The sequence below is a fragment of the Prunus avium genome, chromosome 7 (genome assembly GCF_965620075.1).
Source record: "Prunus avium chromosome 7, drPruAviu1.hap1.1, whole genome shotgun sequence".
NCBI classification, from domain to species: domain Eukaryota; kingdom Viridiplantae; phylum Streptophyta; class Magnoliopsida; order Rosales; family Rosaceae; genus Prunus; species Prunus avium.
The window spans coordinates 30,752,291-30,777,192 of NC_142290.1; the positions used below are offsets into that span (position 1 = coordinate 30,752,291).

Genomic DNA, 24,902 nt, shown 5'->3' on the forward strand with positions numbered 1-24,902 from the left:
ACTTGGCAATGAGAGAAACCTGGAGATGGAAATAGTTTGTATTCATGATGCAACACGGAAGACGGATCGACAAACGTCTAAACCCGAAAAGATAAACTGAAATCCATTAGCAACTGGAATCCACCAGAAAATAGAGAAATCTCTAAATTTTGATTAATAATATGATAAAACTGATTAATAGAAAACAAAGAAACACTAGGTTACAGAATATTTCTCTTTTTCAAATTTCCTTTGTAGGAATAAACACATGATTTGTCCTACATCAGTTCAGAACTTCCATTGTCCTTGCTTTAGTAGCTTGGAGGTAATCTAAAGACTTTCTCAGTATGCAGCCACCACTGGCGACAATGGAGGCCGATGCGGTTAGTTACACATGTCTCACTGGCGGAACGATGAGAACAATGAGTCATGGAGCTTGATATCCCGGCCATTAAGAGGTTGTAGTGGTCTTGCATTCATCATTGCATACTGAACTCAAGGTAATCAACAGAAAAAAGTTATTATATGCTCAAAAATGGATATTTTGATATGCTTTTTGGTGGACATTATCCTTTCAAAGAATCTGTTGCACAAGAAGAATCACTTCACAAAGACAGGTTTTACTTACATCGAAAACGACTTGTTGAAGAAGCTTCACTTGTGATTTTGAAACAGAAAGTACCTGAGGACAGTTTATAATTAGCTTCTCATTTTTGGCTACTGAAATTACAGGAGCAGGAAAAATTTTCAGGGCTGATGAAGTTGGTTGTACCTGTTTGTTTATGGTCCAAGTAACTCCTTCAGTGCAAGGAGGGGTTGTGAGTGAGCCCATGTATCTGTAAAATTTCGAGCTAGCCTTTCTCATCTTCCTCTTTTTCGCGTCTTGAAACCCCGTCTGAGCCGCCTTCATCTTCCTCGGATCAATCACTCCCAGTTGTACATCCTTCTCTACATCAGTCATAGATGCTATCTCCTTTGTCACCTGAAAGTTGGAACAACACCAGTGATCTCCTATATTCCTCTTCTCTAATTTAACCAAAACAAGTTTTTAGCACATAAATTTTGAAGGATTTTACCTCAGAGAGAAACGGATTGGGTTTGCCAATTTTGTAGAGGAATCCAACCACAGCCACATTGTTGTTCTTGGCTCTGTGAACCATGTGCAACTCCAAATCATACCTTTTGCCATTAATGGAATGCTCAGAGGGTGAGTGCCAATGGCATTGTCTGAGGATGTAATCTGTGCCATTGATACTAATTGATCCAGCATCACCTTCCCACACAATCTGCATCAAATTACAACACAAGCAGTAAAAATTCATGTCTTAATTTGTACATAAACAAGTTAAAGCAGAGTTTTTCACTTTCTTACCGCAATAACAGGACCTTCGTTCTCGATCATGGCTTTGGCAGGGTTATAACTGACTTTAAAATGCTCTAAACTTGAGTTTACTTTGGTGGCAATCCCATCCCTTAAATCTATTGGTGATTGTGATTTGCCATCCTTGCATGTTTTCCATTCTTTCTTAAGCTCTCCCCAGAGCTCTGGCCCTTTCTTGCTCCCTGCCTTATATTCAAATTCTATTGCATTCTCTGCACACAAAAACCCCAAACTCAATAAATTATATTGAAGAAGAATAACAGAAGAATGTAAGTTTATATATGTATGTATGTATTTGACATTACCAGAATGTTCAGCTCTAACGGGTGTTGGGTTCCAGCACAGAAGAAAAAATGTAGAAACAAGTAACCCAAGATGGATTTGCTTTGATCCAGCCATCTTTCACAGCCAACAACAGTTGGGATTCAAATTGCTACCACCCAAAAGCCTTCTCCTGTTGGGGTTTATATAGCAATGTTCAATTCCAGTTACAGGATTTGAATGTGGAAAGAAATCACAGCTTCTCCACTTTTAAGCAATTATATAATTTACCTTTCTTGGCATTGCAATTATATACTTTGTTAATGGAAATTTTAGAAGTTGTATTAACTCCTTGATTATGTAAGCTCTCCTTCTTACACTAGTATTGAAGATTTTTCTGTCTATATATACAAGAGTTACGTACTATATATAGAAAATAAGAAGTTGGTGCAGTTTTTTTTGTAGTGATTAAGTAACATATCCTCCTTATAATTAGCGCAAGCTGTTGGGGGATTTATAAACTTTTCTAGAACGTCTTGGTACAGAGAACAAAAAATAAAAATTAAGACAAATGACTTGGTAATTTTTTTTGTTTTGCTATGACTAAAACCTAACGACGACATCCACACGAACATGTCTACAGCAGAATTAGTTTCACGAAAAATATGTTGTAAGTTCACCTTAAGGAACTAACCAAATCAAACAGAGAATGTTGTTAACCAACCAAATTAACGGAATTGAGATGTGTGCTTTCTGATCTATCATAAAACAACCAACGGAGTTTTAGTACATTTTTCATAACATTGTGAAGAACATATAGAATCTTCCAGGCTCATATGCTTGTAATTTATTATTATCATGGACATCACATTGTTCGCAAGAAATATAAAACGAGTAATTATACCACGTGGTCATACTATCGTACTATTCTTTAATTTCTCAAATAGAACAATGCAAACTCACAATTGATAGATACAACAAATTCATGCCACAATTTCTCATATATTTCATAAATTCAACAAACTAACATAGCGCACAAACCTCACTATTAAAAGAAGTAGAAAAGAGAAAACAATAAAGGAAAATAATACAATATCTTCTTTCTAATCAAATAAAAAAAATCAGTAATTAAGAGAAGATATGCGAAGATACACACTGTTACGTGCGTAAATAATCTGAGAGACTGCTTAGGGCTTTGGTTACTCTCTGGGTGGCTTGGTTTTGGTGCATTATTTGAGCCAGATTCCTTGGGGCTTTGTGCACTAACTAACCTATATTGATTGGCGCCGCCGTGGTTGCCCTCATGGGGGCTTGGTGCATCACTTAACGACAGGCCATAGTGCTTGATTTCTCGGTCATTGAGAGGTTGTAATGGTCTTGTATTCATCTCTGCATACTGCATTCAAGTTAAGCAACAGTAGAAATTAATTTGTGTGAAAAATTGTTAGGTACTGATCGTTTGAAAGACACTACTCTCGCAAGTTTCCACTTTCTTGAAGTAGGTCGTCAGTTCAAATCTCATAGATGCCGGTAGATGAATACGAAGAAAACAAAAATTGAGGAATCAATTAACGAAGATAAGGTTACTTACATCATCCACAGCTTCTTTAAGTAACTCCACTTGTTCTCTTGAAACATGTTTTACCTGAGGGCAGTTTATGATAAGCTAAGTCTCTCATAATTTTTTTGGCTAAAAAGGATATTAAGAAATGCCAAGTAATTAGGGCTGATGAAGAGGTTTTGTACCCTTTCGTTTATGGTCCAAATAACTCCTTCAGTGCAAGGAGGGGATGTGAGTGATCCAATGTATCTGTAAAAACTGAAGCTAGTCCATTTTATTTCCCTTGGATCAATCACTCCTAAGTGTACCTCCTTTGTAGCAACCTCAGACATTATATCTTTGTTCATCTGAAAATTGGAATAGTTGGAAATTCATCTCCTATAGTTTCTTTTATACAATTGTGTTAATCTTGAGGCCTTTTAATTACCTTTGAGAGAAAAAGGTTGGGGTTGCCAATGTGGTATAGAAATGCGAGTACAGCAATACTGTTCTTTATTTTCGGGTCGGTGCTTTGATGAACCATGTGCAGTTCCAGATCATACCTGATGAAGAGACTCTTTAGACATTGAAGAAACATTTTGGATTTTTAAGACAAAGGAGATGAGGAAGAGAGAGTGAGACCTTATGCCATTAATGGAATGCTCAGAGGGGGTGTGCCAATGACATTGTTTGAAGAAGTATTCTGTGCCGTTGATTTTGATTGATCCAGCATCACCTTCCCATTCGATCTGCACCAATTGAATACAATACAGAATCAAGAAAGAAATGGACAAAGGAAGAAGTTTTCTTGTAGCAAAAAGATTACAAAACCAAACCTGTTTGTAACAATGTGAAAAGCAACACTAATATTTTTGCTAATAACAAATATAGTGTCAACATATACTTGGGTGGGACCAATGAACTATGGAATAATTGAAATAAGGTATTGTAAAAAATAGGAAAAATTCAGCATTAATTAACGCCATCATTTTGTCTCAATCTTGAATTCAAATCTCACGAACGATAGTTGTTCAGTAAATAAATAAGACCATTATCCACATCTCAACCGAAAGAAAACTCAATCAAATTTTCAATTTCTCACCGCAAGATAGGGACTTGGCAGAACATGCTTCAAGGGACCGCAAAAGTGTTTGGCTACATGGAACATTTACTAATGATCCTAGGCTTCATGATGATTTACTACTAGAAAAATCACACTCATGTTGACCAGTATTATGCAGACTAAGATACTGTTTCAGGGTGTGTGTGAGCACTGAATACATGTCCAACTGGCAATGTTTTGATTTCTCAAATATGTTAGAGAGCCTGCAGATACCCCTTAATCATGCCATGTCATCATCATATGAGTCTGGCAGGGATGAAGGGCACAGGTAAGACGGAGGTCAACAAAAGTTGCACTAAATTTCATCACTTCAAATCAAGAGTCTTGGTTTTCTATGTGTGAGCACTCAAAACACACAAACACAATGAAGAACATGGAGCTAAGTAATAAGACCTTTGCTCGCTGTCGACTTACTGCTAGAGACAAATTCCCTATAACTTTTTATCAAAGTTGAGGACCATCGATCACTTCTTGTTCATTTTCTGGGATCAAGTTTTTAAGCAGTAGACATAGAGGATTTGAAACTTACTCTGTCGACTTTATTTCCAACAAGCATCTTGGCACAGTCCTTATTAGTTGAGTAGAGCTCCACTTCTTTAGCCCATACATCTGATAAGTTGGTAAAGGTGTCTCTCCGAGTCACATCATACACTAAAATAAAGCAGAGGAGTTGTTCATTAGCTGAAATCAGGCAACTATTGTATTGTATGCAAGGCATTATGAGAACTTTGAATTAGGTATAGTTCTATATGCCTATGAGGGGAAACTTCTTCAATGCCATTCTTTCTCCCATTTCTTATAGCTCAATAAGAAATACACATGAAAATAAAAATGTAGGAATTTGAAGAAAAGGAGTTAAATTTTTTGAAATATTTGCGTAGGATGATGCCGGATTAAACAATATTACATGATACATGCCCATATACAAAATTCAAGATTGTCACTAGAAAGATCATAGATACAAAATATTCTTCATTTCAGCAGTCAACCAGACATGGGAACCATATTCTCCCTTTTTTCTCTTTAACATGAAAAAGCGGCGCCACTAAGAGAAGCGAGAGTACATGCCACATTTTCCTCAACAAAATTTGAGAAAAATATATATTTCCAGACAAAAATTGATGAGGCTTTTGGTAGCATACCAAGAATGATTCCTTGTGCATTTCTGTAGTAAGAGCTTGTTAATGTTCTGAACCTCTCCTGTCCAGCTGCAATAGACAATATGATTTGTCATGTTATCAATTCATCGTTAAACTTCCAACATATAGAATGACGAGATAAATCGGTTTTTGCTCTGAAATCCGTAAACGTTTTATTTATCGATAAAAATTGCATCATAGAATGAAGGAATGGACAAGTTTAATTTACTACCTGTGTCCCAAATTGTCATCTTAATTCTCTTCTCAGATACAGTGAGCAGCTTGATTTTAAAATCCACACCTACAAAACCAAGGAACAAAACCCATCAAATGCCTCGCACAATGAGGGACATCCCTAGGCGGTCTGGGCGGATCTGGACGGCCCCTAGGCGGTCTGGGCTGATCTAGGCGGCCCCTAGGCGGTCTGGGCGGATCTAGGCGGCGCCTAGGCGGCCTAGGCGGGTCTAGGCGGGTCTGGGCGCCAGGGCGGCTCTGTTTGCTTTACCAAACCTGCCGTCAATGGCCTCGGTGGTATTCTTAGCATTCAAACACTTGGAGCCATCTCGTATCCAAGTCATCTTCCCAGACGGTACCTATAATATCAGAACAAATTTTCACGCATCAGAAGTGAAAACCAAGCTGGCACACCATTGTTAGCATGAACTGATACTCTCACAGCTACTTTACAACCCTGACCCTGAGTCTGGGCTCACTGAACCACTGGATACATTTATGTAGAGTTGAAGAAATTGGTGCCGAACAGGAAAGCTTGGTCGAGGAGGCCAAACGACTCCGGAAACGTGTTTTGCTTGCCAAAAGTCATTGTCCCTGCGCGAAGAATGAATTTGTATTTGAGGATGAGAGGGAGGGCCAAAGAATCAGACTCGGAGTCGGTAAGATTGGGGGCGAGGTTGAAGAGAGGCACAGCCATTGCTTCGCCTGAGAAGCTCTTTTGAGTTTGTCAACTGTGAGTGGAACGGGAACGCGAGTTTGGTGGATTTGCAGGGGTTGGATAAGACACAAACAGAACCGAGTTACTATCTATAAGTTCAAAAAAAATAAAATAAAATAAATAATAAATAATAAAATAAAATAAAATAAAATCCGCCTAGGCGGGTTGGGTCCTTTGTTTTATTTTTTCCTGACTTTAAATAAAACCTAGTCTTGGAGGGATATGGAGAGGAGGAGGAAGAGTTAGATTTAGAGGCCTAGCTTTGAATCAATGCCTGTTGAAGCAGATGCATCAGTGTGGAGAGCCTTGCTCAATGCTTTTCGACTTCATTCTGCCACGAACTTAAAACTTGTTGAATTAGAACCGATGAATGCAGGGAATTATGTTCTGATATCTAATATATATGCTGCAGCAGGTCTATGGATGGATGTAAGGCAGATAAGAACATGGCTCAGGGAAAAGGGTTTAGAAAGGCCTCCTGGAGTAAGTTGGATTGTTGTTAAAAGCCAGGTCCATTGTTTCGTTGCTGGAGAAACATCACACCTTCAATCAGACATAATTTATAATTCTCTGTCAACCTTGATCAAAGAAAATGGACACATTCCTGATCTTCGATTGGTTTTAAGGATTAGGTTGAAAGTGGGGTCGTAATCTTCAGTTTTGCATACTGCTGAGGGTTGGGAACCTTTTAATGATCACTAAGAACTCAAAAAGGCTTTGTGATGGGTTCCATTGATTAATGAAACCTATATGGAAAGGTTTGTATTTGAAGGAACTTTATAAATTATATGTTTCCCGTTGTTGTGGTGTTTCTCATTGAAAATTTTGGCAGATCCCAAGTGATTTACCAGAACTAGCTACAGAAGCTAGGAGAATTTTGGAAGCTGCAGCTGGTGCGACGGCATGCCAGTAGGCTTTACTTGCTGAGGATTTCGTGAAGGATGTGACTCTGCTGCTTTTATCTTATTAGTAATACCAGTCAGCAACACCAAAATGTTGACGATTTTGTGCCCCTTTGTTTATCATTAATACTTTCAGAATTTAGGATATTAAATATAGAAAAATAGCACATGCATGTGCAAGGTTTTAGGCTATGCAGTTTCTCGAACTCCATGTATGCAGGTTCTCTGTTTTTGCTTTTCTTTGCACCTTTCCAATGTTCTTTGGGTGGAGCGATGCAATATCCTGTAAACCATGGTTTTCGCTATTGAATTAGGCTGGCAAATTCATCAAATGGCTATTAAGAATAGTTACAGTGATGATCTGTTCATAGTAAATGCATTGCTGAATATGTACAGTGAGTGTGGATGTTTCGAGCTATCACGTAAATTATTTGAATTTGTCTCCAGCCGTGATGTTGCTTTGTGGAATTCCATGCATTGAATATGGCTTTTATGAGGAAGCTTTGAGTTTGTTTTCTAAAATGCGAATAGAAGGAATCAGAGAAGACGAGAGAACTATTGTTATAATGTTGTCGGTATGTGAAGATTTAGCTGATGGCTTGAGGAACGGTAAAAGTTTGCATGCTCTTGCAAGAAAGAGTGGGATGAAAACGGATGCTTCTCTAGGAAATACATTGTTGAGTATGTATGCTGAATTTAACTGTGTTGAATCTGTTCAGAAGGTTTTTGCTGAGATGAAATACTCAGATGTTATCTCATGGAACACTCAGGGCACTAGCCTGCAATGGATTGCAAGATGAAGCATGGAAAATATTCGAGGTGATTCTGACACCAAACCTAACTCACACACAATAATATCTATCCTTGCCTCTCTGCCTCTAGGTCAATGCTTGTATGCTTATGCAAATCGGAGGCAATTCTCATTTGGTTTTGATTTGTCTCTTGCAAATGCTTTTATATCAATGTATGCAAGAAGTGGTAGCATGCAAAATGCTGAAAAGATGTTTAAAACTTTACCAAAGAGGAATGTTATCTCATGGAATGCCTTGATTACTGGGTACAGCATGCACGGTCACGGACATGATGCTATTCATGCGTTCTTACAAATGTTAGAAGATGGTTTTCGACCAAATGGGGCAACTTTAGCCAGCTGGTGTATCACCGAAGCTTGCAAACTCAACAGCAACAACCTTCTTGTTATAAAATCTTAAAGATCCTTAGAAGAAACTCTCTGATAATCGTTTTTCATGTAAACAAACAAAAAAAAATTGCAAAATCAGAAACATACGTAAATTGGACGCCATGGTAGCCACGGATAGAGACTCGAACTCGTAGTTAGGCGGCCTGGGCGGATCAGGGAGGTCTGGGGCGATCTAGGCGGCCCCTAGGCGGTCTGGGCGGATCTTGGCGGCGCCTAGGCGGCCTGGGCTGGTCTAGGCTGGTCTAGGCGCTAGGGCGGGTCTGTTTGCTTTTCCAAACCTGCCGTCAATGGCGTCGGTGATATTCTTAGCATTCAAACCAGTGTTTTCAAAGGCATGCCTTCGCGCGTGTCGGAGCGAGGCGGCAGGAAATCGCCCGAGGCGGTCGGCTATTTCGCGAGTTGCACTTTTAGCGCTGGGAAGGCGTGAGGAGGAGTTGCAAGGCGGAGCGAGGCGGACCAAGGCGTGACATATCTAGACACTCTGAACCGGAAGAAATTTTGAGACTCTGCAAATTGGCTGCGGCTCTGCGAGGAAGACGACTTCGCGAGGAAGATGACTCGCGTGTTATTTTTTTTTGGGAAATTGGCGGCTTTGCCCCCGGCGCAGCTAATTTATTCAATATTATCCCCATTTTGAAATCTAATCACAAATACTCCCTATAAAAACTCCCTATTGACAACTTATTGCCCATCCTTCACTTAGGTTTTTTTTGTTCTCAGTCGTTGCTCTTCTTCTTCCTCATCCTCTTCTTCCTTCTGCCAAACCTCACAGGAATCCACCTCCACCATAGAATCTCGCTTAACTCAATCTCCTCTTAGTTATATCTTCAAACTAGGAGCTAATTTGAACCTCAAGGTTGAACCCCAAATTTGGAATTGAACCCTAGCCAAGGCGTGACTCACCACCTTCGTCGTCGGCCTCCATAACGGAGCCACAATCGTGACTCTCCACCTCCTTCGTCAACTTCCACCACAAAGCCGCGACACCTTCATCTTCGATCTTCACTGTGGTGAGTTCTAATATTGGTTTTGCTTTTTTTTTTTTGGGTTTCTGTTATTGATTGAGATTATTGGGTGATTACTTTTACTATTTTGAATGAGACATTAATGGGTTTTTGTTGTGGTTTGTTTGCTGTTTCTGTGATTGAATGAAATTTACCAACTATTTCTTGTGGTTGTCAAGCTCTTAGACTTGGATACATTGTTTTGTACTTAAGATTTGTCTCTGAAATCATGCATACACTGTTTTGTGATTGAGACTTGGACATGCAGACCTCCTTGAAAGTGGTGTATTCACTCTTTTGTGATTGTGATTTGTCTGTGAAATCGCTTAAGTGGTATATCAAATTAGGACTTCTGGCTTTTCTGAGCAACCTGTAAGAATACATATAAAACTCATAGATGCTCTCTGAAATAACAGTAATGTGGGTTTTAACTGTAAGAAACCAACATCATAATTTGAAACCAGTAGCACCACCAACAAATGCAAGATTCTAATCCTTTACTTCTTTTGAAAGTGATTGGAGATTTTGTAAGTTTTATGAGATGCCAATATTTTAACATACGTTTGATAGTGTAAAGTTGGCATATGTTGGATCTTTGTTTTCTCTATTTTTTTTGTAATTCAATCCTAGATCTGTTTTTGGTGCAATCTATACAATCCTCAAGGTTGGTATCATGCCAAAGTTGTGTTGGTGCCGTGAAAAGGGTTCTTGGAAAACTTGAAGGTTTGTTGACAGCTCTTTGCATTTATCTAGTTCCATTGTCTTGCTCTTCTTCTTCTCTGAGACTGTGCTTCTTTAATTGTTTGAACAATGCCAAATGCACTATTGATGATTTCCTGATTTCCTGATTTGTATTTTTATTCGCCTGCGAGGACACACATTCACTTCACCCATGTTTATAATTACTTTTATATTGCAATTGAGTAGTATGAAATTGTGTGCATGAATGTGAACTTTAATTTTGCAATGGTACTGTCTTGTGAAAGCTTTCCATATGAAGAATTGGGTCATTTAGAAAAGCCAACAATCTATATGAATTTTGATAATGGTTTCTATTTTGAAATTGGTTTCAATTGTGATTGAATGTTATGTTTTTGTTTCAATTATGATTGAATGATTTACTTCTAATATGCATTTTTTATCCATTTTATACAGATGGAAGATTGTCTTGTTTCAAGTGGCGGCGTTCTTTTGGGGAGGAAATTGCTAACTTTCAGTTTAAATTCGGGTCTAAGAGGACATGTCCTGGAATTTTAATGATAGATATAAATTGTGTTAAAATTCCCGACCAAGAGGAGATGTAAATTTTTTGTTTTTTTGCCACTTTCTTATGTATATCTTAAGATGTAATGAGATAACATTGCTTCCATAGTAGGGAAATTGGGAAATTATGGTTGTAAGAATGTGATTTCATCAAGGACGTCACATCCTTTTTTGAGAAAACATGTTATATACATTCAGTGTATATTACGTGTATATTGTCTATATATTGCTTGTTTATTGTTTGTGTATAACCATTTATTGCCTTTTATTGTCATTGTATTGTATGTTTATTGCCAATTTATAGCTTTTCATGAAAAAAAAAAGAACCCTGCAAAAGAGATGGCAAAACAAAAAAAATTACAGGTCCTCTTTGTTGTGCAACAACAATTTCATCAACAAATATGCAAGGTGCATTTTCCATGGCCTTCTTAAAAAGATAGCAAACTCATGAAGCACTAGCACCAACAACAACCAAAGGTTAAGGCAATAAGCCTAGCAATAACTCATAGGTAAGCCTAAATCTAAAACACTGAATGATGATGGCTGTCATACTACAATGCCTCTGTACACTCTTCCCAGTCATCAAAGAACTCTTTTTTCTCACCTTATAACTGATATGGTTTATGGCATCTGCCTGCAACAACCTACAACAATGAAACATAATTTTAGAAAGAGAAACAAGGAAGGTTATAAGAATTGGAGAGCAATTCCAGAGTGGACTGTGGAATGAACAAAGCAGTCTTGTAATTGGTGAACCCATTATCCATTATCCACTTCCTCTACAAGCACAATCTAACTTTGCAAAAAGTGTCCTACATTGTAGAGGAGTGTAATTAAAGTAAGTGGTGGACATCAAGCACAATCTAACTTTGCACAATTTAACTTCGATTATTATCTTACTAGATATCAAGCGTTTGCTTCTACTTAAGCTCACCATTGCTGATTCAATATTATGGATGCAGAGAGCTCACTTAGTAGTTCTTTATATCAATTTATGTAGTTCATTCAAAAATCACATCCCAAAACATAACAAAACAAATTCAAATCATAGCAGATTCTTGAAGATGCATAACACTTTCTAGTGGCCCGAATGTTCCTTTATATTAGATCACACAACTCCTATAAAACCAAGAGACCATTGAACCAAATAATTGTGTTTCTTTAATTGATTTCTTGTCAGAATAAAAACCTAACTCAGTAATAAATTCAATCAGCAAAAGAAAAACTTCAAAATCATTTTAGCCTGGACAAGCTTCAAGCTTCAAGCATAATATTCCTTACGACAAACAGAGAAATATTTGTTGCACAGTCCCAAAATTTTGGCTCAACAAGTTTTTGTATAATCCTACTTAAATAACATTCTCTACACAAGCTGAAAATATTAATTTTAAAAAAGAGAGAGAAAATTTTAAATTAAACCCACAATTATGTTTCAACAAATTTATGTACAATCTCACTCAAATTTGACCTGGAGGGACTTGAAGTGACATTAAGCACCAAAAATTCCAACCCATATATGAAATTGAAACAAGCAGAAGAAAACCCAAATAACATATGGGTGTGAAAGTATAGCAGAAAAGCTAAGTACTTGAGATGCCATGGATTTCAGGAAAGCTGAGAAAAATTGAGAAATTTGTTGAATCAGAGGGGAAGAACGGCAGTCGAAAGAGGTGACAGAGAGTGAGAGATGGAGGTGGAGAAGGGCGGCCGAAAGAGAGAGGGTGAGGTATAGCATTTTATTGCTTGTGTATTGCTGCTGTATTGCCCCCGTATATCTTTTTTTTTTTAAGTCTGTGTTGGAATAAATTTATAGGGGGCGTATAGAGTTTGTATATTGCCATTGTATAGCCTTTTATCGCTTGTATATTGCTATTGTATTGCCCCCGTATATCTTTCTTTTTTCAAGTCTGTGTTGGAATAAATTTATAGGGGGAGTATGTGTATTGCCATTGTATAGCCCTTTATTGCTTGTATATTGCTAGTGTATTGCCCCCGTATATCTTTTTTTTCCAAGTCTGTGCTGGAATAAATTTATAGGGGAGTATGTGTATTGCCATCGTATAGCCCTTTATTGCTATTATATTGCTAGTGTATTGCCCTCGTATATCCTTTTTTTTTTTTCTTTTCAAGTCTGTATTATGGTTACAAAGGTAGGGATGGGGGACAAAAGCTTCACGGGGATGGAGATGGGAATGGCATACCCACCCCCGATTCGACCCACTGAATCAAAAACTTTGAATACACAATTTAGGCCCGAAAATGACAGATTTTAACAACAATATAGCAGATAGAATACGCAATACATACCAAATAATGAAAATTTAACAGAATTCACAATCCACAAAACACCAAACGCAATACAAATACAATTCAAATTCACACTCCATAATTCATAATGTATGTCCAACATTAGGTAGTGGAACATTGTTTTTACAAGTGCTTTTATTGTGGCATGTGCCACTGCACCTTGAGCATTTTCTCCTTATGATATCCTCTCCTTGCGATGGAATCCTTAGCTTCTTTCGTCGGCCTGGCATGACCTTTGCATTGGGAGGATGAACAACTCTACTTTGGACATCTTCAGGAATAACCCACAACTCTTGAGGTTGTACCGGGTAGATGGTATCTGAATAAGCATCCAACCATGTATTTCGAGTGTAATAACGAGAAGCCATGGAGTATACATTTAGTTTCAAGAAACGGCAAACTGCAACTACATGCTTGCAAGGTAGTTGCTCAAGCTGAAACTTCCTACAACTGCAAGTGTTATTCGTCAAATGTACGTGGCCGTCCATATCACCGTCCACGACATTATACTCTACGTGATTCAGTTTCACAACATTCATCCTTGAAGCACATTCCAACCTGTGTCTCAGCTTCTTCTTGCCAAAGTCAGGGCATAATGTTGATGTACAATCCAAAGCAAAATCACGACGTTTACTGAACCATTTCACAAGCAGTTTGATGATTTCATCAATCAAATGCACCACTGGTAGCATCCTTGCAAACCGAAGGACTGAGTTGATTGACTCCGCAATATTTGTTGTCATTACATTGTATCGACGTCCATCCATATGAGCTCTAGACCACTTGTGTAATCCTGCACTTTCAAGATATTGAGCAACCTCATCATTTCCTTTTATCTTACGAAAATGACGATCAAATTCAGCGATACCATAAGATTTCGCAGCTTGTTCAAAGTATAGCAACAATTTATCACGTTTTTTCAGTTTGAAAGTGCGTTTCATGTTACCCTTCATATGGTAAAAGCATATGCCATGTTGTGCTGCTGGAAAAACGTTGTGCCACACATTCTCTATGCTAATATTCCGATCAGAAATAATCACAAGATTTGGACACTCACCAATGGCTTCATGAAGCTTACTAAAAAACCAATGCCATGATGCATCCGTCTCTAAATCCCCAATTCCAAAAGCAAGAGGATATATATTTCGATTTCCGTCAAATGCATTAGCAACAAAGAGGACACCCTTATACTTACATTTTAAATGCGTGGCATCCACAGCAATGACTGGCCGCATCGAAGATTGAAACCCTCTAATACATGCCCCAACAGCCATAAAAAAATACAAAAAGTTATTGTTCTCATCGGTGTGGATGTGTGTCCTTGTGCCAGAATTCACACGCTCTAATTCGTGACAATAAGCTGGAAGGAGAGAATATGCCTCCTCTACTGAACCTCTAGTGGACATTACAGCTAACTCCCTCGATCTCCAAGCTTTGCAATAATTAATGGTGACCCCAAAGTTTTGTTTTACATCTCTGATTATATCACTTGGTGTGTATATTGTGCGAGAATCTTTCAACTTCCGTTTCACTGCATTACCAACGAGTTTAGCACTTGCGTGACGATGCTTGTCATGTATGAAACTCATATCACATTCATGGACCGGATTATATTTCACAATCATGAAGTTCTTTTCTCCATAACTAGATGCACGAAGCCGCCATGGACATGGACCTTGAGAACAAACCACAACCAATCGACTCTTGCAAGACTGCTTCACCTTAAATTCAAAGTGACCTCTCACTGCTGCCAATTGTAACTTGTTGGACAATGCTTCCTTACTAGAGAAAATTTTCCCAACTTCCAATTTTGGATCCCAATTATTCCGTGAATACGCACTTTCAATATCTTCTTCTTCATCATTTACAATACCCAAATTGTGCACGTTTTGTTCACCCATTTGTCTCCAATTATGTCGAATAGAAAGTTCAGACGTTGTTCCGAAACCCGTCACACCCACTTGTGAAAATGTCTCCAAATGGGCCAAACTAGGAGGGGTTGAGTGCATTTGCAAGCCATTCATTTCTGTACCATTATCACCACTATGCATCCCCTCCATCCCTGTAAAATCAATCCTGTTTAAATATTCTGTTCCAGAATCACCATGTATATTACCATTGCTTTCAACTATGGCATTTGAAGAACAGGCCATTCGACTCATATCTGTCATGATATGCATACGATCACCTACGACATTTTTCACTCCTCTGTCTTCTATGCTCACTAGTAAAGGAGCCACTTTTGAAGGAATTACGTCACAAATGTACTTAATAAAAAATTTCACATCATCATTATCCTCAATCTTGATATGCTTACACTCATTCGAGGATATTGAAACTGAGAACTTTAAACAAAGCTTGTCTTCCCTGTTGTCTGTATTAACAATCTTATGCACCCTTTCCAAAAGCTCACCAAACGTGATGTTTCGCGAAATTATTACGCCTTTTGAGTCACCCCCTTCATATGTGCACATCTTCTTTGAGGTTACCCATTTTCCATTGTAGCAAACCAAAATTGCAATTGTGTCCATTTCTGACCATCATAAAATTTCCTTTTATTAACACATGTTAAGCTACCAATAAAAAATCTATCAACTAGTGGATAAACCATATGGATAAAACATCAATTAAACATCAGTAACCAACAATTTCAAAACATCAGCATTATGCAAAGTGAAACGGTTCAGCTAGCCTAGCTGTGTTTCAAGCTCCAGCAAGGAAGGCATGTGTCAAGAACTCTTAAAGTTAAAACAACCCAAAACCATTAACCTAGGGTATCATATTACTAACAAATTACTTACAAATTGCCAAACCTTGACTGTCCAAGGTTGTTTCTTATCGAATATCATACCACCCAAAAGAGTGAATATATCATTTTCAAGGAGATCTGTAAGTCCAAGTCTCAATCACAAAACAGGTATAAAGACAAATCATAAGCACAAAACAGTGTATCCAAGTCCAAGAGCTTAACAACTACAGGAAATAGTTGGTAAATTTCATTCAATCACAGAAATAGCAAGCCAAAACAGAAACCCATTAATGTCTCATTCAAAACAATGAAAGCAATCACCCAATAATCTCAATCAATTAAAGAAACCCAAAACAAAACAAAACCCATATCAGAACTCACCACATTGATGATAGACGATGAAGTGTCGTGGCTTTGTGGTGGAAGTCGACGACGGAGGTGGAAAGTCAAGACTGTGGCTTCGTTGTGGAGGCCGACAAAGGAGGTGGTGAGTCGCACCTTGGCTAGGGTATGGTTCCAAATTTGGGGTTCAACCTTGAGGTTGAAATCAGCCCCTACTTGGAAGATATAACTAAGAGGAGATAAAGTTAGGGGAGATTCTATGGTGGTGGAGGTGGATTTTGTGAGGTTTGGCAGAAGGAAGAAGAGGAAGAGAAAGCGTAAGGACTGTGGAAAAAAAAACACAATAAGCTGTCAATATGGAGTTTTTATAGGGGGTATTTGTGATGGAGTTTCAAAATGGGGGTAATATTGAATAAATTAGCTGCGCCGGGGGTAAAGCCGCCAATTTCCATTTTTTTTTTTAGGTTTATTGTAATGAAACGACGTCGTTTCGATTGAAGTGTTTTAAAAAAACTTGAAGTGAAACGACGTCGTTTCACTTGGAGTGTTTTGAAAAAAATAATAATAACGCAAGTTTCTGTTTTTTTTTTCCTTCCCTTTATTGTAATAAACTTAAGGCAAGAAGAATTAATATCTTCTTGCCTTTTCTATCTCCAGCCGATTGTAGCTTTTCTACTTACTCTTTTTTTTTTTGGTCTAAATTAATATATTATTACATGGAATTATATATATATATATATATATTGTATAGTACAACCCTAATTTCTACCCTTACAAATAATCTCCATCAATTTCAAGAATCCTCTTCATCTTTTGACTGCAAGTAAGTATTTTATTTTTCTCTCTAATTCTTCGCAACTGTAATTTGAAGTTCCGTATAATTGTTTTTCATTTTTTTAAAAAGGGATATTTGAAGAAATTTCACCCGAACTTTTACCTTAGTTTCAATTTGTCACCTTAAAAAAAATTTAAGAGAAATGTCACCTGAATTTTTCAAAATCCATAATTTGTCACCTGACTTTAACATCATCCAATCTATTTTGAAGGGTATTTTAGTCTTTTCATTTTCAAGGGTATTTTTAAAATGAAAAATTCATTATAAAAAACTTATATATCTTTTAAATAATTAAAAAAGAAAAGAAAATTTGTGAAAAAACACTTCTCTCTTCCCCCCTCTTTATCTTCGACACCCACCATCACCACTTTATTTGAATACAATTTAAAATAAATCAATCAATACGAGTTAACTTAATAAATAAATAATTTCGAAAAATAAAACATAAAACTAAAAAATAAACAAAATGAAAGACACCACCTCCAATCCTCCAATCCCAACCGCCCATTGTTCTCTCTTCTCTTTCTCCCCAACAACAACCCACCACCCAACTTTGATCCATCTCACCCCTTAATATATATATATATATATATATATATATATATATATATATCTCTCTCTCTCTCTCTCTCTCGTCCTCTCACAAGAACAAACCCTGCACCACCATCCCTAGTTGCTCACCTAGATTTTTCAACCCATCTCCACCCCAATCTCTGCCCATTCGGGGGTCACCCCACTTCTTTGTCTCCATCTCTCCCCTTTGGCCATGCCCATCCTTCCCACCTCTCCGTTGCTAGGTCCTTCCTTCCCCCGACAACCCCCATCCTTTTTTTCAAGTTTTTTTCCTTTCTCTAATGTTTTATTTTATTTTTATTTTTGTCTGATCAGTTTTTAAAATTTGCCAATATGTTAAAAATGGAAAACAGGGCTTTTTACATTTAACCCCCATCCATTTAAGCTTTTTTTAATAATAATTTTTTCCATTTTAAAAATACCTTTGAAAATGAAAAGACTAAAATACCCTTAAAAAGATGAAAAATTGGATGATGTTAAAGTCAGGTGACAAATCATGGATTTTGAAAAATTCAGGTGACATTTCTTTTAAATTTTTTTTTAAGGTGACAAATTGAAACTAATGTATAAGTTCATGTGACATTTCTACAATTATCCCTTTTTAAAAATATATTACTTATCTTATTTGTTTATGTGATATAGTAGAAATTTGACGTACATGCATCATACTTGTATCTTAGAATTATTAATGGTGTTGTTTTATAGCTATGAATAGAAAAGATCATGCGTGGAAGTATATATGCAAAAGAAATAGAGGGGGAAAAATACTTGAGATGCGCATTTTGTGATCAAAGATGCAGTGGAGGAATTTCTAGACTTAAGCATCATTGGGTCAAACTCATCAATGCATGAGCTAAGGACTTGGATCCTTAAGGAAGACGTTGACGACATTAATACGATGATGGAAGAACATAAGAAAGCTTGGGCAGAGTATGGATGTACTATTATGTCTGATGGTTGGACTGATGGTAAAAATAGAGTGCTAATAAACTTTCTTGTGAATAGCCCTGCAGGTACTTGGTTTTTGAAATCTATTGATGCATCTGATTCCATAAAAAATGGAACGTTACTATTCAAATATTTAGATGATGTTGTCAAAGAAGTTGGGGAGGAGCATGTGATTCAAGTAATAACAGATAATGCTTCCAATTATAAGAATGCTGGAGTGAAACTTATGGAGAAGAGGAAGAAGTTATGATGGACTCCATGTACTGCCCACTGCATTGATTTGATGTTAGAAGATATTAGCAAAATGAAACTTTTTGAAGATACAATTAGACTAGCCGAGCAAGTAGTGAAGTTTATTTATGGGCATACATGGGTTCTTGCTTTGATGAGATCTTTCACGAAAAATAAAGACATAATTCGCCCTGCAATCACACGGTTTGCCACTTCTTATCTTACTCTTCAAAGTATCTATAAGCAAAAGCAACCTCTTCAGGCTATGTTTTCTTCTAGAGAATGGCACAATGGACTATTTGTCCAACATAATGAAGGTATTAGGGCTCGCTCAACTATACTATATGACATTAATTTTTGGTCCCATGTTGCTTTTTGCATCAAAAGTGTTATTCCATTAGTACCTGTTTTGAGAGAAGTTGATTCAGAGGAGAGACCCGCTATGGGATTTATTTATGAGTTAATGGATGCTGCAAAAGAGAAGATTGCTTTTAATTGTGGAAAAATGAAAGAAAGTATAAACCAATTTGGAGAAGAACAGACGAAAGATGGGGCCCACAACTTCATCAACCTTTACATGCTGCTGGTTATTATTTGAACCCTCAATTGCGTTATGAAGAAACCTTTTCTAATGTTGATGAAGTGAGGAAGGGATTGGAAGATTGCATGACTAGGATGTTGTCTTTTGAGGATCGTATGGCTGTTGATATCCAGTTGGACTTGTATGATGAGGCAAAAGGAGAGTTTCGAGGTCGTCTTGCTGTGAATTCAAGGAAACTACGAACTCCAGGTTATAATTTTTACTTATTCATTTTCATTCAAGTATAATGAACACTTGAAATAAATGTTAAACTTAATTAGATGGATGTGTTTTTTTTTTTTTTAACAAATTGGTGGAAGCGTTTTGGAAGGGACACACCTGAGTTGACGAAGTTTGCTATTCGGGTCCTTAGCCTTACTTGTAGTGCATCTGGGTGTGAGAGGAATTGTAGCACATTTGAGCAGGTAAAGTTCATCGGTTCAAATTTTGATGCTTCTAAATCTAATTTTGTATTTTTATATTCATTTTAGATTCATACAAAGAAAAGAAATAGACTTGACATCAAAAGCTCAAGGGTTAATTATAGTTTAGTACCCTGTGGTTACACCCTTAAGACATGTTAGTCCCTATCTTTTCAATTTTAACAATCACATATCCCAGTCTTTTAAATTTATTACAATGTGGTTACGCCGTTATGGTTTCTGTCAAATCTCTCTGTTAGTTGCCTACGTGGCACTGTGGGTCCCACATTTTTCAAATTTTTTAATCTTAAATTTATTAAAATATGAATAAATATTAAAAACCAAATGAATTTTAAAAAAATTCTCAAAAATTCTCTCTCTCTCTCTCTCTCTCTCTCTCTCTCTCTCTGTGCAACGAACCCAGAACCCAGCTCTCTCTCTTCTCTCTGCTCTCTACCCCATGACACCACCACCTGCAAACTATACCACACCCCAGCCTGCAACCACATCCCCACGAACCCAGAAACCCAGACCCGATTTCTTCCCCCCAACCTAGATTTTTTCCCCCCACCCAGATTTATTCTCTTCCCCCTCCCCCCCTCTCCGATTTCTTCTTCCCCCCTCATCCCAGATTTTAAAATGTGGGTTTGAAGTGAAATTTACCTTATTGGGGTTTTTGAGTGGGAAGGAGAGACTGTTGGAGAGGGGTTTAGGGTTTCTTCCATTGCAGATTACAGAGAGCGAGGTTGCCAGAGGCATTGCCAGTGTTTGCGCCATTTTTGTCAACATTGCGTGACTAGTAAGAGTGATGAGTTTGTGTGTGGATGAAGACGATGGGTTCGAGCTCTGGCTTATCCTTTCTAATACATATAGCTATTTCTTATAAAAGCCCAACTTCGATGTTTATTTTTTGGGTCAGATTCCCAACTTTCACTCAAAGCCCAAAATATCATTTGTAGCTCCAAAAACAACTCTCTCTCTTTTTTCTTTCACAATGCTCATTTTTAGAATTCAAAATACTGCATCTGTGATTATTAATTTCAAGCTATGTGGAAGATAAGGCAGACTCTTGTCACCTTGTCTTTGATTGTTCCATGTTCAACTGTCTTCACAGCAGGCTGGGGTGTGGTAAAGTTTGCAGGTGGTGGTGTCATGGGGTAGAGAGTAGAGAGAAGAGAGAGAGCTGGGTTCTGGGTTCGTTGCACACACACACACACACACACACACACAGAATTTTTTATTTTTCAATATTTTATTCATATTTTAATCAATTCGAAATTAAAAAAATTAAAAAATGTGGGATCCACAATGCCACGTAGGCAATTAACAGAGAGATCTGACAGAAAACCTAACGGCGGACCACATTGTAACAAATTTAAAAGACCGGGGTATATGATTGTTAAAATTGAAAAGATAGGGACTAACATGTCTTAAGGGTGTAACCACAGGGTACTAAACTGTAATTAACCCAAAGCTCAATGCTCTAGTATATGTGAAGTATAATACGGCGCTAAGAGAGGGAAGTATTAGAAGGAGGTCAAAGATTGATCCAATATTGGTGAATGAAATTGAGTCTGATGATGAATGGATAGCTGAGGTTTAAGAACCAATTCTACCAACTGATCTTACTTGGCTTAATTATCAAGAATTATATGATGTTGATGTAAATTTGTAATCAGAAATATGCCCACTGAACCTTATGAAACTGATCTACATGCTCGAGTGCCTATTTCTATGGAGCCTATTGTTGATCCTAGGACTCAAGAGCGAGGGAATATTCATGTTAGGACTTAAGAGCCTACTGTCCATTATTCTAGAATTCAAGATCCTATTATTGATGATGATCCTATTCTTGACGATGATGTTCTTCTTTCCTCGTTAGCTTCAAAAAAGAGAAAAGATGGTGAAACCTCAAGTAAGTATGGAAAGTAAATCATGGAGTGTTTAATTCATTACAACTAAATTTTATAATTTTAATTCATTGTTCATATGTATAGGTAAGAGGAAAGTCAAAAGCAAGTCCATAAGAGCGATGCTTATGGATGAAGATGATGAGATAGATAGAGATCCTTCAACATTTGACAGTGGGAAATATCCTTTTCATATTGATACAGTTGATCAATATGATAGTGATGCTAGTTTGAATGATATTAGTGTTGAGGAGTGGGATGAGTGAATTATATTTTTGTTTTGATGTTGAATAAATATTTTATGTTTTGGGATTGATTATTATGCTTTGAATGACAATTAGTACTTATATTTAATTATATTTATAAGATTGTTATGGTTCAATAAGAATTAGTTGTACAATTTAATTGTATTGTATTATTCATAGATTTTCCTTATTAAAATAAATTAATGTTCAAAAGACTTACGCCTCCCATAGCGCTACTAAAAACGCATCGCCTTTGAAAACATTATTGATTCAAACACTGGGGGCCATCTCATATCCAAGTCATCTTCCCAGACGGTACCTGTAATATTAGAACAAATTTTCACACATCATAAGTGAAAACCAAGCTGGCACACCATTGTTAGCATGAACTGATACTCTCACAGCTACTTTACAACCTTGGTGGCCAAAACGACGCTCCTTGCTCCTACCCTGACCCTAAGTCTGGGCTCGCTGAACCACTGGATACATTTCTGTAGAGTCGAAGAAATTGGTGCCGGATAGGAAAGCTTGGTCGAGGAGGCCAAACGACTCCGGAAACGTGTTTTGCTTGCCGAAATTCATCGTCCTTGCGACGAATGAATTTATATTTTAGGATGAGAGGGAGGGCCAAAGAATCAGACTCAGAGTTGGTAAGATTGGGGACGAGGTTAAAGAGAGGCACCACCATTGCTTCGCCTGAGAAGCTCCTTGAGTGTATCAATTGAGTGGAACGGGAAGGAGAAAAATCAAAGTATCTGCTATATCGGTGCAAGTTTGGTGGATTTTCAAGGATTCGACAAGATAAAAATAGAACCGAGTTCTTCGAAATATCATCCAATGAAAAAAAAAAAAAAATCCACCTAGCCGGGCTGGCGGGTTGGGTTCTATTTTTTATTTATTTATTTTATTTCCCGACTTTAAATGAAACCTAGTCTTGGAGGGATATGGAGAGGAGGAGGAAGAGTTATTAGATTTAGAGGCCTAGTGTTTCACTTCAAGTATTTTTCTTTGTAGTAACTTTTTCCCATGTTTTATATCAATTGTGGTTTTTTATAATTTATATATCGTTTTATTTTGCATGATTTTGGTGTAAATTTATAATTTATAATACAAAATAATTATTTTTAAAAAAAAAGGCCTAGGCCCAATTACTCTTCTAGGCTCTAAGTTCCTCCTTACCGCCTAGCGATTTTTCGAACATTGCTATCTACACCTATAAAATTCTTCATTCCACAATATAATTGATACTAAATATTTATTTACTAAAAACACCTGCAAATCAAATTATTTTTACATTGACAACTATTTCCTGCTGATAATTGAAACAAATATTTGTTTACTAGCATTACCATTTCCCCTTATCTTTTGATCAAATAAACAACCTTTATTACTTCTTCAGAAACAATCAAAATAACATTCAAGAAACAACAAGAAAAGCTGGAGAAAGGAGGTGCACCTATGGTGACCTCATAAAACCTTGCCTTGAAAACTCCCAGTTGAGGAAAATTCGGTCAAGGAAAAAGAGTACCACACACCTCCCTTAAAAACACTAAGCATTTTCTCTATTCGCCACCAGCTTAAACCATCCCAAAACAATTGCCGCCGTTCACGTAAGCCGAAGTGAGCCAAAAGGTGCGCCCCTTAATTCCCTTTGTGAGGTTGATAAAACACTTCATGCACTTGCAAATGCACCAATATATTCCTCACATCTTCAACCATATTGCCTAGATTGCTCCAACATTTGCCAGATCAAGTAATAAGTGACATTGCCTCTTGAGAATCAAAAGCCAAAAGAAAATTTTGGTAACCTCTCCACAAATCCATTAACAAACCTTCCCGCATCGCAGCGAGTTCGGCTCCCAGAACATCAAGTCCAACATGTCCTGATAAGCACATAATTATTACAATTTCTATCCCTAAATATATATTTGTTAGTGCATTAATTTATGTTATTTTGAGCTTTTAGGCTAAAGTTTGATTTTTATAAGTTTAGACATTATGCTAATAAAAATATTGGAAATTAAATAACTACTTTCTCTTAGTAGGTTCTTGGTCAGATTGGCAACAAGCAAGAACAAGGAAAGAAGAATGGTGGAGACTAGATGGCGTTGAACATATGGAAGTTGGGATTAAACAAATAAATGAATGAAGAAGTGGTAATGACATTGATATAAATAAAACAAAATGCATAAGGCACAAAGGAAAGAGAAGGAATTTAATTGTCAAAAAGATGAGATGTGCCACCCAGCAGATAAAAAGAAGTTCAGCAAAGCCAAAGAAATAGAAGAAAATGAGAGAGAAACCGTGGGGATTGGCTTCCAAGGGATGAATCATTGTTAGTGGTCAGTCAACTTAAAATAAACTATACATCTTTACTTCCTTAAGGTGCTGCACTCAACCAAAAGAAATGGAATTGAAAAATGGAAGTGGTACGTGTGCATCAATTGATGATAAGATCAGAGATGGGCTGGCGGCAATGAGCAATTCCAATCATCCATAAATAAGAGGTCTTTACTGCAGCTTCAGACACCAAGCTCCTCAAACTCTATGAGCTCTCTCCTTCCTCCATTTCTTTTATAGTCTTAATTTATGTTTTAGTTTTTATGGGGAGCTAACTCCCTAGCTAAGGCTAGGGAGAAAGCTTTTAATATAAGTGTGTAATTTTTATTAGTTTGATCCAAACTTAAGCTTTAATATGATTTTGTAGTTTTTGTTCAAATGGAATTTGTAGTTTTCTTTTTAATTAATTGATGAATGTTTGATATTCTATTTCATGGGTTCAATCATGTTTTTCCCATTGTGTAGTAAAAACTTTCATGCTTTTAAAAGAGAAGAGAATTACTAAAGATTAATAGAATTTTGATGAAGATTATTTTTTGATAGTTTGTTGCCAATGGTACAAGTTATGCTTAGAATACTTCTAAAGGAAATTAAAAAGAGCTTTAATTATTTTGAACAACTATAATGGAAAATATTTTGTGGATCAAATTATTAAGAGTTGCATGCTTATGTTAA

The 24,902-nt window shown here is 37.1% G+C and overlaps 2 protein-coding genes and 1 pseudogene across 7 annotated transcripts; 1 reads left to right on the forward strand and 2 right to left on the reverse strand.

Moving 5' to 3' along the window:
* Positions 1-131: 131 nt before the first annotated feature.
* Positions 132-1,806, reverse strand: LOC110765303 (alpha carbonic anhydrase 7-like). Its single transcript, XM_021968389.2, has 6 exons — positions 1,666-1,806; positions 1,352-1,572; positions 1,056-1,265; positions 752-961; positions 608-661; positions 132-468 (listed from the first exon to the last, which is right to left on the reverse strand). Exons 1-6 carry the CDS (start codon positions 1,757-1,759, stop codon positions 379-381), a joined length of 879 nt encoding a protein of 292 aa, XP_021824081.1. The 5' UTR covers positions 1,760-1,806; the 3' UTR covers positions 132-378.
* LOC110765289 (alpha carbonic anhydrase 4-like) lies at positions 1,677-22,427 on the reverse strand. 6 transcript variants are annotated; one of them, XM_088244087.1, is made up of 9 exons: positions 5,656-6,440; positions 5,427-5,492; positions 4,814-4,935; positions 3,804-3,910; positions 3,610-3,724; positions 3,368-3,529; positions 3,213-3,266; positions 2,893-3,017; positions 1,677-1,814 (listed from the first exon to the last, which is right to left on the reverse strand). In XM_088244087.1, exons 1-9 carry the CDS (start codon positions 5,672-5,674, stop codon positions 1,763-1,765), a joined length of 822 nt encoding a protein of 273 aa, XP_088100213.1. In that variant the 5' UTR covers positions 5,675-6,440; the 3' UTR covers positions 1,677-1,762. The 6 variants fall into 6 exon arrangements, with proteins under 6 accessions (XP_088100213.1, XP_088100212.1, XP_021824067.1 ...); XM_088244086.1 differs by lacking the exon at positions 1,677-1,814 and adding an exon at positions 22,304-22,427 and having other exon boundaries at positions 2,593-3,017; positions 5,656-6,016; XM_021968375.2 differs by lacking the exon at positions 1,677-1,814 and having other exon boundaries at positions 2,593-3,017; positions 5,656-6,016; positions 6,120-6,440.
* Positions 18,396-21,908, forward strand: LOC148293318 (uncharacterized; annotated as a pseudogene).
* Positions 22,428-24,902: the final 2,475 nt, after the last annotated feature.